Below are 18,731 nucleotides of genomic sequence, written 5' to 3' on the forward strand. Positions count from 1 at the left end.
GTATCAGTTGAGTAGCTGAGTTGAAAGAAGCCCAAAAAATGATACGCCATCTTTCCAACAATTACTTTGGCCACTTCTTTTAATTTAATAATTCTGCTACTCATTAACATGCTTATAACAAAATCAAAAGCACCAAAGCACCCATGAATTAGAAACAATTTTTTTCCGGCTCAGAATAGTTGAAGCTTGGAAAAAACTACTGTCATCAGTTGTTAGCTGTGAGGATACTGTATGCTACAAAGATAACTTGCTTTCTGAAATTCACCAATACTATTCTCTTTGTGTATAGATGTATCTGCACACCCTTTCCTTTACACGAATCTTTTATTGTCCACTTCTGTGTACTTATGCATGTATTGTGCTTCCTTACTTGACTCATTGCTGATGAAGGGTGACTATAAAATGCATTTCTAGCAGAGGTTGAACAACATACAAAAAAAAAAAAAGAAAAAAATCCACGTGTAAAAGAAGAAGGTGCCAAATTGGAAGAATCATAACAGCATCAGATAGAACCTTGCAGTCTTTGTTTAGGCTATCTGTTTTGTGAATTTAAATCATCCCAGAGATCAATTTTACCTTTCATCTTTTCAGGGTCAATAAATAAATAAAATACCAGTCCAGTGTGTTGGGAATAGGATAGGGTGGAGAGGGCATGTTAGTTGACAGAATTATCAAGGCAATGAATACTATGGTTAACAATACATGTTTCGTGTATTTGCAATCAGAAGGTAAACCCTATGACATCACCGGTACCAAGCAGTATAGACCTTTGCCTTTTTATTGAATATCATTGGTGGCATGAAGAAGCAAGACTGTATGTTTTGATAACAGGTGGCCTTCAATTAATAATAACAATAATAATAATAATAATAATAATAATAATAATAATAATCCTTTCTAAGATAGGCACAAGGCCTGAAATTTGTAGGGAGGGGGTAAGACGATCACATCAACCCCAGTGCTTGACTGGTACTTAAGTTATCGACTCCGAAAGGATGAAAGGCAAAATCGACCTTGGAGGAATTTGAACTCAGAATGTAAAGAGGTGAAATACCATTAAGCATTTTGTCTAGCGTGCTAACAATTCTGCCAGCTCATCGCAGTAGCAGCAATAATAATAATAATAAAATAATAGATTGTCCAGGTATGTGCCTAAGTAAGGAACTTTCCTAGTCCTGATCTATAGTCTGACAGGACATTGATGTCTCAGATACAGTGAAAGGAAAAAAACAATGTGTATAAATATAACTGTTACACAAGCAAACAAACACACCATTTATAATGGTGTATAAGATAACTAGGCTTATAAGATATATCAGTGGCTACTAGAACTGAGGTTTAGCCTACTATCAACCATCACAACTTACTGCTAAAAACCTACTGCACACGCTAGCATACTAACAACTCACATACAGTACATTGCTGAATTCAAGGTTTAGATTTTATACAGGAAGGTCCTCTTAAACACCAGTACAAACAGGGTTTGTTTTTACATTTAAAAATTGATATAAAACTGGTATGGTGTCAATGTGATAAATATAGATTAATAAAGTGAGAACCTGATTGACATAAAAACTGGAGCTGATGCAATCAATGCAACCTTTGAAGGCGGAGCCCCAGCTTGATCAGGCCAAGGACTAACCAATAAAAGAACATATTTTTGTTTGTGTGTGTACATTTATATATGTGTGTGTCCAAGTGTATTATATATCTGTATTAAATATATGCACATATATATGTATGTATTATATATATATGTGTGTATGTGTGTGTGTGTGTGTGTGTGTGTGTGTGTGTGTGTGTAAATACAGGATCTTGCAGATGAATTGAGACCAATTTTAAGCAGTTGACTTAGCGGGTTTAACATTTCATTTTTTGACAGAACCTTGCTTGCTTAAAAATCTAATCCTTCTCTTTATTTTTCAGGTAAATAGTGAACTGATTCGACAACAGAAAGTCACAGAACAACAGTATTGTTCTGCCATTGTTGTTTTGGCGTGTGATGGGCACACTGCCAATAAAATTGATAAGTTGACAAAACTCCCCAAAGCAACAGTTTATCACATGTATAAACAATTTAAAGAAGAGATAAAAATTGATAGAAAAGAACATAAGACTCGAAGTGATCCAAGTGCAATCCAATGTTTCTCGCTGGTCTCAAATGCTCGATTGAAGCCAACCCATCCACATCCATGACAACTCTTGCAAAGAAATGCAATGTGTCCCTTTCCATGGTGTCCAGAGCTGTGAAAAGAAATCTTGGCATGACTAGCTATGTTCAACGATGCTGTCACCTTCTAACAGCCAAGGCCAAAGCAATCAGAGCCGAGAGATGCCCAAAGCTTCTATCATTCATCAAGCATCAAGGTGCAGGAGAAACTCTTGTGTTTGTAGATAAGAAGTTCATTGTGGATGCTGAGGTGAGTCGTAGAAATTCTCAAGTGATTGCATACAACCCTTCAGACATCCTCCCTATGTTTGAGACTGAGACTCCTGCCTCTGTGATGGTATTTGGCACCATAACAAGTGATGAAAGTGTCATGGATCCACACTTCATTGAGCCTGGCTTGAAGATCGGCACAAAGGAGTATCTGGACTTCCTGAAGAACTCTCTGTTACCTTGGATGGAGCAGAAGTTTGGGTTTGACAATGTGGAGCTTATCCAGGATTCTGCACCACACCATGGGTCAAAAGCAACACAGGCCTTCCTTGGTGAGAAGGTGCCATTTTTTTGTGAGGGCCAACATCTGGCCCAGTAATAGCCCAGATCTTGATTACTTTTTATGGGATGTACTTCAAGCAAACACCAATGCTTTACCACACTTGAGTGTCAACAGTTAGACTTACATCATGCGTGTGACATGCAAAATCAAAAAGGCAGAAGTTGCGGCAGTGGGAAAAAATTTTCTTCTCATGTGGAAGAGGTAGTAATTGCCCAAATGATAAATGTTTTTGTTGTAATAAATGTTACATTAAAATCATATCTGTCTCCTCCAATTATTTTAGTATTTATAACCAGTTTTATGCAGCATAAAAATAGTCACAATTTATCTGCAAGACCCTGTGTATATATATATATATATATATATATATATATATATATATATATATATATATATATATATATAAATATATAAATAAATATATATATATAAATATACATATAAATAAATATGTATATATATATATATATAAATATATAAATATAAATATATATATATACATAAATATATATATAGATACATATACACACACACACACACACATACATATATATAAATATAAATACATATATATATATAAGTAAATATATATACATATAAATATAAATATATACATATATAAATATATATAAATATTATATATATGTATTATATATATGTATCATATATATATATTATATATATATATATATATATTCACATATATACACCACACAATGTGCACTACAACAGAGCCTTCAACTAAACATGTATCAAACTTTATGAGTATAAACCCATATTTATGTAGTCAACATAAACGTACATACTTGTACACATTTGTTCCCTTTCTTTTTACATTTCAAACAATTATACACACATACACAAAAAAAAAATCAGGTCATTTCTCAATTTGTAACAATAAATTATTAAACATATGCAGAAAATAAAAAGAAATGAAATAAAATAAAATATAAATAAGAAATGGTGAGAACAACATGAAAGACATAAAAAAATAGAACAGAATACTGTTAGATAGCCTAAGGGTAGTTATTTATGATAATTCGTCTTTGGTCACTATCAGAAACCTCTGGTATGGTAGCCAGAGATAATGTATCATTTGATGAATGTTCGACAGCGGCTAACAAAAATTCATCAACAGTTCTTTCAGTACATTCAGCAATGAAGCGTATGAACGGTCGAATATCGCCTTCATTTGCCATTTCTAATGTTTCATAATACCGATAACGATCTTCGACTTTGATTGACACTGGAGGAAAGCCAGCTTGCATAAGTATGAGATTCATGAGAAGTCTGGATGTCCTGCCATTTCCATCATAAAACGGATGAATAGTGACTAATTTATAGTGAGCAAGAGCTGCATATTCAATTGGGTGAATTTTGGAAACTTCTTCAGAATTCAACCATAAAATAAATTCCTTCATAAGTTCTGGTAGTTCTTTTGAAGGAGGCGGCTTAAAATGACCAACATAGACTTGTGAGCGCCGAAGACGACCACCTTCTGTAGGATCAACAAAGCCAAGCACTCGCTTGTGAATCTCCAGAATGTCATCTAGATTTATGTTTCCAGCCTTACCTAACAAACTATTGTTCATAAACCCTAAGGCTGCATCAATACCAATAACTTCATTTTGTTCATGCAGACTCTTGCCTCCGATTGCCATCCGTGTTTCAATAATTGCCCGAGTCTGTTCGAGAGTCAGTGTATTTCCTTCTATTGCATTTGTATGATAAATATGAAGATAATAAGTTTCTTTTTTGGCACGTCTTATCCCAGGATGGTTGGAAGGAATTTTATACAATCTATCTCGCTTTTTGTCAATCCGATTGAAACAAGTCTGATCAATTTCTTCAACAATTGGCATTGTCCTCTTGCAGTTTATTACAGCTTTGCTGTGAGTAGGTCTCAATATCAAAGCCTAAAAACAATAGAAAAAATAAAAGTATTGTAGATTATGTGAAGCATTGTCATAAAGAAGTAAAATAGTGAAAACAGAAAATTTTTTACATACAAGAAAAAGTTTAGTAATTTTTATATTTTTGGCACAAAGGTCCATCATCTGAAGTAAACAATCAAATGTTAAAAAAATGATATTGAACAATAGTTATAAAAAGAATAGCAAATGTTCCTTAACCCTTTAGTATTCAGATTACTCTGTCATATGTAATGATTATTTATTCACATCAATTGAACTAGTCAGACATTATCCTGTAACTTCAAGATTTTGATGATATGATAGTATTTCTTTGAGAATTGTACCACAAGGCAGGTGTAAGAGGCTGGATCTGGCTGGTTTGAGCATAAAAGAAGTAGAATATTCAGGCCAGATATGGCTGTTTAAATGCTAAAGGGTTAAATAAGTGACTTACTTTGCTGTAGAGATGATTGGCAAGAACAATATCTTTCTCGTGTTTTTCTATGAACTCTCCGTATTCATTCAAGATATCGGCATGCAGAGGATCCAGAGCAATAGCATGTTGAAACAGTTTTAGGGCTTTTTCATTTTTGCCTTGGGCATACATATCCATAGCAAGATTCAAGGCTGTTAAAGCTTCTTTTTTAACCTCTATTAACACAAAAAAAAAATCAAGCTTAGAAAAAGAACAATATATATTTGACAACATATATGTTTTCTATCAAAAAATGTTTGTTAATTTTAGTAGCTTTCAACCTGATAGATAATTTAGGAGTGAGTGGTGAAACCTTATAAATATATAATTGGGACTAGAAATTATAGAACTTGACAGATGATTAGATAAAAATTGTATCTAAATATGATCAGTAGACACACAGAAGGCAGATAAAACATTGCAATGAAACTCAGAGAAATGAACATAGATAAAAAGCAAAAAAGTAGAAAATCACTGCTTAACACAATCTTACAAATTTATCTCCATGTCAAAAACCAATAGAATGTTCCTTGAAAATTTGGATATACTTTGCTGGGAAAAACATTTTCCTTCCCACAATGACAATTAAGAAATTGCTTGGCTGTTTGGTAAGAAGCTTGCTTCCCAGTCACATGGTTCTGAGTTCAGTCTCACTGCACCTTGGGCAAGTGTCTTCTGCTATAGCTTCAGGCTGACCAAAATTTTCAAAGTGAATCTGGTAGACAGAAACTGAAGGAAGCCCATTGCGTGTGTGTGTGTGTGTGTGCATGTGTGTATGTGTGTCTGTATTCATCCCCTGCCCACTGCTTGATAACTAGTGATGGTGTGTTCACATTCCTGTAACTTAGTGGTTCAGTGAAAGAGATCCAATAAAATAAGTACCAGGCTTAAAAAAAAAAAAATAAGTACTGGGGTTAATTCATTTGACTAAAAATTATTCAAGATGGTACCCCAGCATGGCCATAGTCTAAAGACTGAAACAAATTAAAAAATTATGGAAATATTTCCATTAAACCTCTCAATAATAATCTTGATTGGATTTTACTCACCATTGCATTTCAATAGAATAAAGATCTCTTACCCTCATGGTGTCAGATGATCAACAGCTAGTTATTCTGATGAACTAATAATTAGTTACCACCATAATTCAGTTAGTAAACGAACACTTGTTACTATTTCACATCCCCATGGTATTTTGACAAACCTTCCCATTGGATATGTTTTCTTTATAGCAAAAGTCAGTGTTGGTTATAAGTTCTATAGAATATCTGTAGAAATAACCTTAACAAAATTATATGTATAGTTCATATATATACATATAAATTATATACAAACATATATTCTTTTTTTTTTCTTCTTTTACTTGTTTCAGTCATTTGACTGTGGCCATGCTGGAGCACCGCCTTTAGTCGAGCAAATCGACCCCAGGACTTATTCTTTAGAAGCCTAGTACTTATTCTATCGGTCTCTTTTTGCCGAACCACTAAGTTAAGGGGACGTTAACGCACCACCATTGGTTGTCAAGCGATGTTGGGGGGGGGGGACAAACACAGACACACAAACATAAACACGCACATATATATATACATATATACGACGGGCTTCTTTCAGTTTCTGTCTTACCAAATCCACTCACAAGGCTTTGGTCGGCCCGAGGCTATAGTAGAAGACACTTGTCCAAGGTGCCACGTAGTGGGAATGAACCCGGAACCATGTGGTTGGTAAGCAAACTATTTACCACACAGCCACACCTGCACCTATATATACATATAAATTAACCAATGCTAGTGAATGTATAGCATAAAGAAAATATCTAAATCTCCCCCTAATTTACAACTTACTGACTTGAAAAGTTAAGGACACATTTGATATTGCAACCATTGAAGGGTTGGTCATCATTCAAGCACCTTTAATCATTAATCTTTTCAGTTAGTGCTGACATGGGATCAAATAACCAACTACTCAGCTGTCTTGAAATTGAATAGTGTAGTCTGAGATGCATTAGGACTGAAAAGAAGAAAGAAAATAAAAACCCAAGACAGGACGGTTATAATTGATATGACTTTAATGGTATATTTTCTCAATCAACTTTGACCTAGAACTAAGCAACAACGCACACACTTTATAAATAAAAGATTAATATCTTCCTAACATTACCACCGCTGAATGTCTTGAAACCTTAATACGCTCAGTCATGAGCTAATTACTGATGAAGAAATCAGAATGATATAGTGAATGTGTATAATATACAAAAGTTATAGTTTATAAAGAAAAAATAATAAATGAATAAAAAGCTAAGATAAGTAAAAAATTCGAAGTGTACAGATGTAATTCTGAATTTTACATCATCATCATTTGGCATGAAAATGGGAAATCAGCCATAGAAGCCATGCCAAATCAGATTGGAACCTGGTGCAGCTCTCCAGCTTACCAGTTTCAGTCAAACCATCTAACCCATGGCAACATGGAAAGCAGATGCTAAATGATGAAATATAAATGATGATGATGATGATATATATATATATATATATATATAATGTGTGAAACATCTGAATCCAAAAAGGAAAATTTTAAATAAACAAAAATAACAAACAACTGAAAAATAATCAATTATGTGGAGAGAACGGGGAAAGCAACACTAGAGTCAAAACATGAAATTACTCTTTGAACATCTTATCATCATCATTGTTTAATGTCCACCTTCTTTGCATGCATGGGTAGGATGGTTGAGAGGAGCTGGCCAGGTAGAAAAACTACCCTAGGTTACTCTGTTATGGCAGGAATTTTACGGTTGGATACTCTTAACACCAACCACTCTGTAGAGTGGACTCAGTGCTTTTACGTGGCACTGGCACAGGTGAGGCTAGTTTTGACATGATTTTTACAGCTGGATGCTTTTAATGTGGCACCAGCACTGACAGGGTAACCAAGTAACTTGCAAGACAAGGAATTACGAGGGGCAGTGGCATTTGAGGAGGGGAATTTGTGTCAGAGGGTGAAAGGTTAGAGTGTGACAGAGACAGAGAGACAGAAGCAGGTGTCTTGCCACAACAGAGAGGGCATGAGAGGAGGTGATCCAGTATCAAATAAAGAAAGGTTAGAGTGTAGGTTAGGCTGTTGTACTCACAATCGCTAGATCATGGGTTTGATTCCCAGACAGGGTGGCACATTGTGTTCTTGAGCAAAACACTTTATCTCATGTTGCTCCAGTCCACTTTCAATGAAGGGGAAGTGTTGGCCTGCTTGCCTAGCCAGCGGGGTGGCATCATTTGATGGCTAAAGCAATGCAAAGCGTATTGTGACCAGTAACATGTAACAGCATCCGATTAGTCTGGTCAGTCACATGATCATATAACCTAAACCCAATTCAAAAATATTTGTTTCACCCTGACCTAACCTTTTAGCATTTAAACTGACCATTTCTGGCCCCCAAAATTCTACCTGTCCTATGTTCATACTGGTTGGGTCTGACATCTCACACCTACGCTATAATGTCATTCAAAAAATAAACAATCATATTGCCAAAATCTCAATGCTATGAGATAATGCATGATCAATTCAAAACAATGTACATAAGTTAATATAATCTGATTGTTAAAGGATTGAATAATAATAAATTGCAATCTTCCTGTTTTCAACAGTAAAGTTTAGGATATTTCCGTTCTTGCTGAAAAAAGTGTTTTCATTATCTGTCAGAATATGAGGAATGTTGTTCATTGTGCATATTAACCCTTTAGCATTCAAATTATTTTGTCAAATGTAATGCTTATTTATTCACTTTGTTTTGGATTAATCATGCATTATCTCATAGCTTTGAGATTTCAATGATGTGATTGTTTATTTTCAGAGTAGGTGTTAGAGGTCAGATTTTGGCCAGTTTGGACATAGAACTGGTAGAAAGTTTTGGCTGGATATAGCTTGTTTAAATGCTAAAGGGCTTAAATGCTGAAGGACATAAACAAACAACCATTGCTTGTCAAGCAGTGGCGGGGAACAAACACAGACATAAAGACACACACATACATGCTATAAAGACATATATATATATATATATATGACGGGGCTTTTTCAGTTTCCATCTACCAGATCCACTTACAAGGCTTTAGTCAGCCTAAGGCTATAGTAGAAGACATTTGCCCAAGGTGCTACACAGTGGGATTGAACCAGGCACCATGTGGTTAGGAAGCTAACTTCTTACCACACAACCATGCAGGTATATATTTTCCTTAAACTACCTCCTACTTAATACCATCAACCACCTGACTGCATCACATATTCACAAGATAACCCTCGTTATCATTTAATGTACAAAATAATCTAGTAGTTTATCTCATTCACTTTATTATAGCCTCTAACAACTAGTATTTAGTGTCAAGTAATGTCAACAAATTATAGTTTCAAAGTTAAGAAAAGTTCAGAAAACATGGGCAAAATTTACATCTATAGATCAAGTTATAAAATGAGGAGAGAATTATTTAACCCTTTTGATTGCAATCTGCCTGAGACTACTCCTGGTTTTATGATATCTTCTGATCTAAAATCTAAACTAAAATCTTCCATCAAAATTTCATGTTAGTTCATACTTTAAAGTTATTTTATTAAAATCATTATTTGAAAAGGTAACTGAAATAAAGACAGGGCTATTTCAATAGGTATATAATAATAAAAGGCTTAAGAGTCAACTATTTTTATTTTAATTTCAGGGTCCACAAAGAATAATGAAGCCACAGCTAAAGATTCCAGGATGACAAAAGTTTGAGAAAATGTCATGTATGAGAGACCATACTAGCATAGAAAAGTGAGATTAAATTACTGGTGAGGATAATGCACATATCATACTACCCACTTTGCAATTCCATAATGCTTAAAATTACATTGACATCTGCAAATTGATAATGAGCTTAAACACCAAGTCTTAAAAGAATTATGATAAATGAAAGAAATGAAGCTATATAAGTCTTATTAGCAGGACCATCACTGGGAAACATTTATAATAAAATTTAACCCTTTAGCATTCACATTATTTTGAATAAATCATGTATTATTTCATAGTTACAAAACTTCGATGATTTTTAGAATGATGCTGTAGGTGTGAGATATTAGATCAGGTCAATTTGAATATAAAAGAGGCTGACTATTTTGGCTGGATATGACTGGTTTAAATGCTAAAGAGTTAAACCAAAATATACATAGGATACATAAAAGAATGTATATAAGGTTCAGAAGATATATACTCTTCAATCCTAATAAATCTTTACAGTTGTTGCCTACTTCCCCTCTCACTTATCTCCATCTCTAGACATTCTTTGTAAACTCCCATCCACTCACATAGTTTCTCTGTCTTCACTCACATTCACTCACCTTTAATCTAGAGGAACAGCCAGGGACACTTCATCACCACTATTTATATTTATCTCTTTAAAACTTCTACAGAGCATTCTTGTTCTCTCTTCTAAATGTGAATAGCCATGTGGTTCCTCTACAAAAAAAACCTGCTTGCCCCCATTCACTTCATACTTTTACCCCCACCCCACCTCGCATCTCCTAGTATAAAAGCTGCCCTCCCCACCTCCGCAGTGAGTTAGAATAAACGTCACAAAGAATTCCACCTGATGCACTAATTTTGCCACATCATTAGCTTTTCTACATTATCACATTAATCTCCAATGGTGACACATGAAGGCCAAACAAAGAAGAAGAATATAATCAATGAAATCAATACACTATTAACTTTAAAAAAAAAGAAGAAAGGCTAAATTCATTAAGATTATAGAGCCATATATATATAAATACACACAAATGCAAGCATGGGAAATTGGCCATTAAAATGATGATGATAATAAATATATGTGTGTCTGTATACACAAGGAATGCTGAAATGTTCCTAGCTTTGGGTAAATGAAAATAGAGGCGGATCAGTTAACTATATCTCTGGGTAATATATTCCCCTCTCAGATTCACACACTTATTGCAGAAGCCCTTCGGTTCTTCTAAGCTCTGTAAAAGATCTCAGAATGTTGGGCTTCCAACCAGGCCTTTCGCAATACCCTTAAAGCCAGGAACTTTTCAGTACCCCCTCGTCTGTAATATATATATATACACACACATACAGGAAGACATATAGATATTTCACACTAATATACCAATATATTCACTGTAAAATCATTGATACTGATGCAACTGTTACATGCACACACACTCACATGCAAATATGTGTGCGTGCACATGAACACATCTATCTATCTATCTATCTATCTATCTATCTGTGTATCTATCTATCTATCTATCTATCTATCTATCTATCTATCTATCTAGCTATCTGTGTGTGTGTGTGTGTGTGTGTGTGTGTGTGTGTCTGTCTGTCTGTCTGTCTGTCTATCTATCTATCTCTATATATAAATAGATAAGGTTAGCAACTTTTGGAGAGGCAAGCTTCCAAAGTGGAAATGTGTTTTAGGCCAAGGTGAATAAAAAAAGGCATATTTATTCAAGGTTATAGAAACAGCTTATTTTAATTAAACACTCTAGCATTTATTCATCATAGAGAAGTATATGTTTACAGGACCTTCTATGTATTATCAATCAATGAAAAATATGAAATTCTATTTTTTTCCAGGAAGAGGAAGTAGTGTTGAAACACTGTAAGTTGTTGTGGTTCACATTTGTAGGTTCTGTAATCAAAACTGACTACCTGGCAATCAGTCAACACTAACTCCTATGTGGATATCACATACTACATGTTTGTAAATGTTTTACACGGATACATATGTATAATTACATGTGTGTGTGTGTGCATGTACATGTTTTGATGAGTTGGCATGTTATTGTTCCAGTTGTGAACACACTCAACACAGTATTGTAACTATGGAATTAAAATGAAAACAAAAGAAGGAGCGAGTGTGGCCATGAAAACTATAAGCCCATAGCCAACCTAAACATTATGTACAACTGTTCACAACTAGCTGAACCAATTCATCATCATCATCATTTTAACATCCACTTTTCTCAACTTGCATAGGTTGGAACTTGCATGGGCCAGAAGGAGTGATGGAGTCTGTTAAAGCAGATTTCTTTTTAAGGCCAGATGCCCTTCCTGTCTCCAAGTAAGGGAACATTTTACCCATGTTTTCATGGAAGACTGGAAACAACCAGCATTGCTTGTACACAGTAACACTTGTTTTATGACCATCGTGCCATGTCAAGACACACACACACACACACACAAGAGGCTTCTTTCAGTTTCTATCAACCAAAGCTACTTACAAGGCTTTAACCAGCCCTGGAATTTTCAGCTATTTGATCAAGCAATCCTAATGATCCAAAGCTTTTTAACTGTGACTGTCCAATATAGAGAGTTCTTCCTTTTTGTCAGGAATATTGTAAGTCTAAAAATATATTCACTGGTGAACAGGAAAGTGGAAATAAATAAAGTTGGCTATCTGAAGTAGGAAAACATTATAGAAACCTTGTGACAGTATGGATTGATTACACAACGGCATTTGATTCTATCCCCCCTGCTCATGTTTACTAAACTCACTACAGATGTGATCTACAATCCTCATACTTTTAACTGTAAAAGTGGAATGATTGGGATGCTCAACTGATCAACAGAAGAAATCTACTCCATCTTATATATTAAAAGGCAAGTTGTCTGTGTGTGTGTGTTGTGTGAACTACTTCTACAATTTTCAACCGAATTTCACCAAATTTGACATGTGTACTCTCTTTGACTAAGGACGCTTTTTCTTATAAATTTTTCCTTGAAATTCCTTGCCCTCCAACATAAATAGACTACTCTCAGTTCACCTCGGATTTGGCTTGAGCCAACGAAACAACGTGACACACACCTAACTGGAAAACATCAATACTTTACTTAGTCAGCTGTGGTGAGCTCTTATCGACTGCTTGCACAGTACTGCCAGCAGTATTCATTTATGAGTTAAGATTTGCCTATTTTCACATGAGCGCTCTTTATCATATAATTATTCCAACTTAAACTAGCCACTTCAAAACTCTTATCCAAAATTAAAAATCCTTAATTCGGTCTGTTTGATTAACATTTTTGCCAACTACATTTTACTATTTTTTGGGTGCTAAACATTCACTGCTTTTTCTTTAGGACATTTTCTATTGCGTAAACTGATAATTTTCCACCATGCCTCGATGCAAAAGAACCAATATAAGTTGGCAAGCAAATGCTGCAGAGAAAATTAAACGTATGTGCGCAAATGAATCTGCCAAGGACGCCACCAGGAGGAACTCTCTCAATGCACTTAGTATAGCTTCAGTGTGAAGAAGGGAAAGTGAAGAGCAGCATTGTGATTGGTTAGCATGTATTGCTACGCAACAAGCCACCCAGAGCAATGGACAATGTTCAGCATGCTGAACAAGAAATGCTTCCTCTGCTGCTGCAGCACAACGCGCAGTTTGACTAACAAGAAATGTTTCCTCAACTGCTGTTTCACAAGCTGCAGAGTCTGCAGTACAATGCACAGATCAACTTACAAGAGATGTTGCAGCAACTGCTGCTGTGCATGCTACGGAGACTACAGGGGAAAGACATCAGATGTTGCTCTATGCGGCAAACAGGAAAACATCAGGTAACCATACCCTTGTCACCTTATTTATTTCATTAGCATAATCTTCACAGTATGCTCTCTGTTAAGTGCCCCACTTGTGAGGTAGGCAACAGATACTACACTTTTCATCTTTTTTGCACAAGCCACACATAAAATTTTTTGTTCAGATAATGTTGTGTGTACAACCCAGCGAAACAGCAGGTAAACATACTATTTCTCTTTATGTCATATCTTTAGGCTCAACCTTTCCATCTGCTAAATAGCACATGTCAGCAGTTATGTAGTAAGGAAAATAAACTCAATTACTGCCAGTTTTTCACAGATTGATCTACTGTCCCAATGGAAAACAATGGCAACGGTGTGGGTGTATGACTCTGCATGTTCACTATTGCACTAAATAAATCAAACAACATAGGGAACCTCTGCCATTATGATTTCTTTCATTCAGTTCAGAGGTCCATCCATGGCATACTTAACAAACAGCTCCAGGCAACACCAGGTACGCCTGCTAGTATACATTAAAACCTGCACGATCCTGACATTAGCTGCAAACTTCGACAGAAACAGTGACGTCAAGACTCAATCTCAGAAGTTGATCAGTGCCAATAGCTTTTTAAGTGTCATATAGTATCATTCATCAGGTGACATCTGCTCAACAGCAGCAGAACTAAATACATCAACGAAATGCTCACAAGTGAAGTGAATAGCACTCAATTGCTGATGACCTTGCATGTGAATCCAGAAGTATAAGACTAACATACTTCAACAAAGCAATCTCATACCATAAAAAAGGTTATGCATGAGAATGTCTTCTACAAACTTGAGGTGGATGATATTGGTTTCAAATTTTGGCACTTCGGGGGAGGGGATAAGTCAATGACATCGATCCAAGAGTTCAACGTTCAACTGATACTTATTTTATTGAGTCCAAAAAGATGAAAGGTAAAGTTGATCTCAGCAGACGAAATGCCATGAAACATTTTATCTGGCATGTTTGTGAATCTGCCAGCTCGCCACCTTGAGATGGATGATAATATTAATATGAAGTGTAGCTTGTCTTCATATCGCATCACATTTCAGAGATTATGCTTGGAAAAATTAAAATTTTCAAATAAATAAAGAGACCAGCGGACACACACTTTAGAAATACAGTCTATAAATGGAAAAGCGAAATTATATAAGATTCTTCTATGTTCAACAGGTAACACATCGTTGTTATTTATCAGTGATACAGTTTTGCTTTAGTATTATTTATTTATTGTTCAGAAACCAGTTCTTTCACACAAGGAAAAATTATAGTAAAATAGAATAAAGACACATACAAACAGGAATTACATTCAAATGTGTAAGTGTGCATGATGTTTACATTATTTACATTTGACGGATATTTGTCCTCATCTTGTTTGTTAACACAATGTTTTGGCTGATGTACCCTCCAGACTTCATCAGGTGTCTTGGGGAAATTTCGAACTTGGGTTCTCATTCCTAAGGTATTTTTCGCTGTAATTATTATTATTATTATTCAGGTCACAGCCTGGAATCGAACTCGGAATCTTTGGGTTAGTAGCCCGTGCTCTTAATTACTACTGAATAATAATTACATCGAAAAATACCTTAGAAATGAGAACTCAGGTTCGAAATTTCCCCAAGACACCTGATGAAGGCTGTGGCGTATATCAGCCGAAAAGTTGTGTTAACAACAAACAAGATGAGGACAAATATCCGTCAAATGTAAATAATGTACATAATTCCTCATGTCTTAAATATAGACGTGTATGATGCTTAGTTCAAAATCGGTCTTATACGATCACACTGTTTGAATCGCGAACATTCCCAAAATATATCATTCAATGTGTCTTTCTTTTAAAGACGGTAGAGGGGTGATTTGCAAGTTACCTGAAGTTCAGCAGCTTCTCTCAACTAACCATCCTTCCTTAATTTCTTTCTCATATATATATATATATATATATATATATATATATATATATACATACACACACACACACAAAGTAAAATTATTGCTGTTATAAGAGGGTAACTTGCCTTCTGCAGTCGTTTGTTTACATTTGTCATCCTGTATTCCACAGTACACTACAGTAATGACAATTTATTTACATTGCATGTGTTTATATATACACATCATCATCAGTTAAGGTACATTGTTTTCCCAGGTTAGCATGGGTTGGACGGGTTTTCTGAACCAGTGTTTTATGGTCAGATACCCCATCCTGTCGCCAGCCCTTTTAATCATTTCATATAACAAACACACACAGTGGTACAATATACCTATTTACAGTGTATAGAAGGATGTCACTTTTTCATTTCCTCACGGCAAATAGGACATCTGTTGATACTAATTACTGACGCAGTTTCCTTGTGCGTGTGTGTATACACACACACGCTTAGTATAACTAGCTAGAATCATAGTTATGAATTCAACTTATTTTATATAACACGTTAAATACTAGTAAAGGCCAGTAAAAATGCGTTTTTATTTATTTGATTTTCGATCACAATATTCAAGAGAAAAACTCTTTCTGTTTATTGGATATTGAATTACAAGGAAGTTGAGTTCAAATTAAATTACACACAATAGTTTGAAGTGTTTTTGTTTTTCAAAAAAAAGGGAGTGGATATGTTAGAACAAACAAAACATTGTGATATGAGAAGATAGATCACAATATTAATAAACATCGAAACATTACCTTGGTTCATAGCAGTCTTTTGTCGGCCTCGCCATATCATCGATGTTCCGAAGTGTAGATTCTCGTTATTAGTTTTTCTGATTTCCTTCCGAATGTTAAACAAACTGTATGACAGTTCGCCAAAGAAGGAAGACACAAATACAATAAGGACGGCCGAAACAACACCTGCCAGAAACACACAAGCCAGTAAAGTTTGTGGCATGTTATCAGAGTTTATTTTGGACAAAAAGATTTGCTTAGTCGACGACTGAAGCATTGGGCAATTATTTTCATGTCCCATTTTCTTTGCTGTTAGTCACCTGTTCGCCGAAATTTTCGCCATATTCCTTCTGAAGTGACACGATAGCATTAAAGTGTTGAGATAATATTATTTCGCTTCGAATCTTACATTCATAAACGGATAAGTCTTGTAATAAAAGCTGCTAACAGAGCGATAATTATGTCAAAAGATTTAATATTCAGTAGTTTCTTTTGTAACCATTTGCTGAAATATTTATGAGATAATCCGAATTGGTGTAAACTTGTCAATATTTAACTGGTTTCCTTACATTCGCTGCATATAGTCAAGGGGGGTAACTCTTAATTCTTCATTTCTATTTACGCATTTTTAGATTTTAACACGGGTTGGAATTAAAAAGATTATTATTAGATATTTTTGTAATGTCATTCTCGCATTTCTTTTTTTATATTAGTATATCCGAATTTAGACGCTGATATTTTTTCCTGTTCTCCTCTGCGTGGCAAAAAGCGTAAGGTTTCTTCGAAGTGGAAACGCTTATTGTTGTCATTTATTTGTATCACAATACCTAACGGAATTTTTTCTTTTGTCAAGGCAAACTGGTATAATTTTACTATTATACTCATGAGATAAGTGTAACAATAAAAATTTAGAGGTAAAGGGTGTTGGATCGGAGGAAGGTTGTAAAATGTTAAATCATTTTGGAGAAAAAAACTGCTTACAGAGAAGGAAACAATTGCCCAATTCTTTGCCTTCTTTCTTCTCCATGAAGTGGTGATAGCTATTCTGCAAGTCCGCCGATCAGTGTTTTGAGACGAGTGTAATAGTAAATATTTATCGTAAAATGTCACATATACCATACTGATACCTATCTCAAAGTCTTAAACACAAAAATGAAATGCTCTGGGAATGAATTGGTTGATGGGTTTGAATCGCTGGAATTTTACCTGTTTTCCTCAGCACTCGAGATATCTTCTTCTGTCATGGGATGTTTCGAAGCCTACAGTCCAAGTAAATAAAATACTTAGTGATACTGTGTTCTCATTATTTACAACAGAACTGCCATTCCTATGACAAATGAGAGGGCCAGGATATAGAAAGTTACAGATCTGCCGTGCACGCACCGTAACACCAAAGACCCGAATCAAGTTGTTCATTTGACTCCTCCACAGACCTTCCGGTTATTTTCTTGATTTCATAGGATACATGAAGTTGATTTATAGGCATACAAGGCATTACTGATTTCCAGTATTTGGTTTCATTCATTCCTGTATTCGGATTTAAAATCTTACCAGAATTTAATTTTTGCTTTTTCCTGCGTTCCATCGCTGTTTTGTCTCCAGTCATTATTACTCGTCATACCAAGGATACATTATAGGTCATGTACCTAATGTTATCATCATCATCATCATCGTTTAACGTCCGCTTTCCATGCTAGCCTGGGTTGGACGATTTGACTGAGGACTGGTGAAACCAGATGGCTAGACCAGGCTCCAATCTGATTTGGCAGAGTTTCTACAGCTGGATGCCCTTCCTAACGCCAACCACTCAGAGAGTGTAGTGGCTGCTTTTACGTGCCACCGGCACGAAAGCCAGTCAGGCGGTACTGGCAACGGCCATGCTCAAAATGGTGTATTTTATGCGCCACCCACACAAGAGCCAGTGCAGGGGCACTGGCAACAATCTCGCTCGAAAATCCTTACACATGTCACGAGCACAAGTGCCAGAAAGGCGACGCTGGGCACAGCTGCCATCCTGATTTCGCTTGCCCCAATAAGTGTTCGCAAGCTGAGTTTCATGTCCAATGAAGGAGACGACATTGGCATGGGTGCCAGTCGTCGAATTTAGTTCGATTTCGATTTCACTTGCCTCAACAAGTCTTCGCAGGCGGAGTTTAATGTACCATTACCAAATATCGCAAGGAATTTCCTCCCATGCTCAAATGATTTTGATAATCCATAGCCATGTAATAAACTAAGAACCAGTAAAATACTATCACAGATCCAGTCTGTTATATCCCTTCCTCTATAAAGGTTTGTTTTGAGACTAGAGTTTAGGAAAGAAAATATCAATGATGAAAATTTCAAAAGTGTTGAAG

At 35.5% G+C, this 18,731-nt stretch overlaps 1 protein-coding gene across 1 annotated transcript; it reads right to left on the reverse strand.

The window, feature by feature from the left end:
- Positions 1-3,603: 3,603 nt before the first annotated feature.
- LOC106867689 (protein adenylyltransferase FICD) lies at positions 3,604-18,018 on the reverse strand. Its single transcript, XM_014912634.3, has 3 exons — positions 16,396-18,018; positions 5,091-5,287; positions 3,604-4,639 (listed from the first exon to the last, which is right to left on the reverse strand). Exons 1-3 carry the CDS (start codon positions 16,673-16,675, stop codon positions 3,740-3,742), a joined length of 1,377 nt encoding a protein of 458 aa, XP_014768120.1. The 5' UTR covers positions 16,676-18,018; the 3' UTR covers positions 3,604-3,739.
- Between the last annotated feature and the right edge of the window lie 713 nt (positions 18,019-18,731).

The sequence above is a fragment of the Octopus bimaculoides genome, chromosome 7 (assembly GCF_046866305.1).
Source record: "Octopus bimaculoides isolate indiv1 chromosome 7, ASM4686630v1, whole genome shotgun sequence".
NCBI classification, from domain to species: Eukaryota; Metazoa; Mollusca; class Cephalopoda; order Octopoda; family Octopodidae; genus Octopus; species Octopus bimaculoides.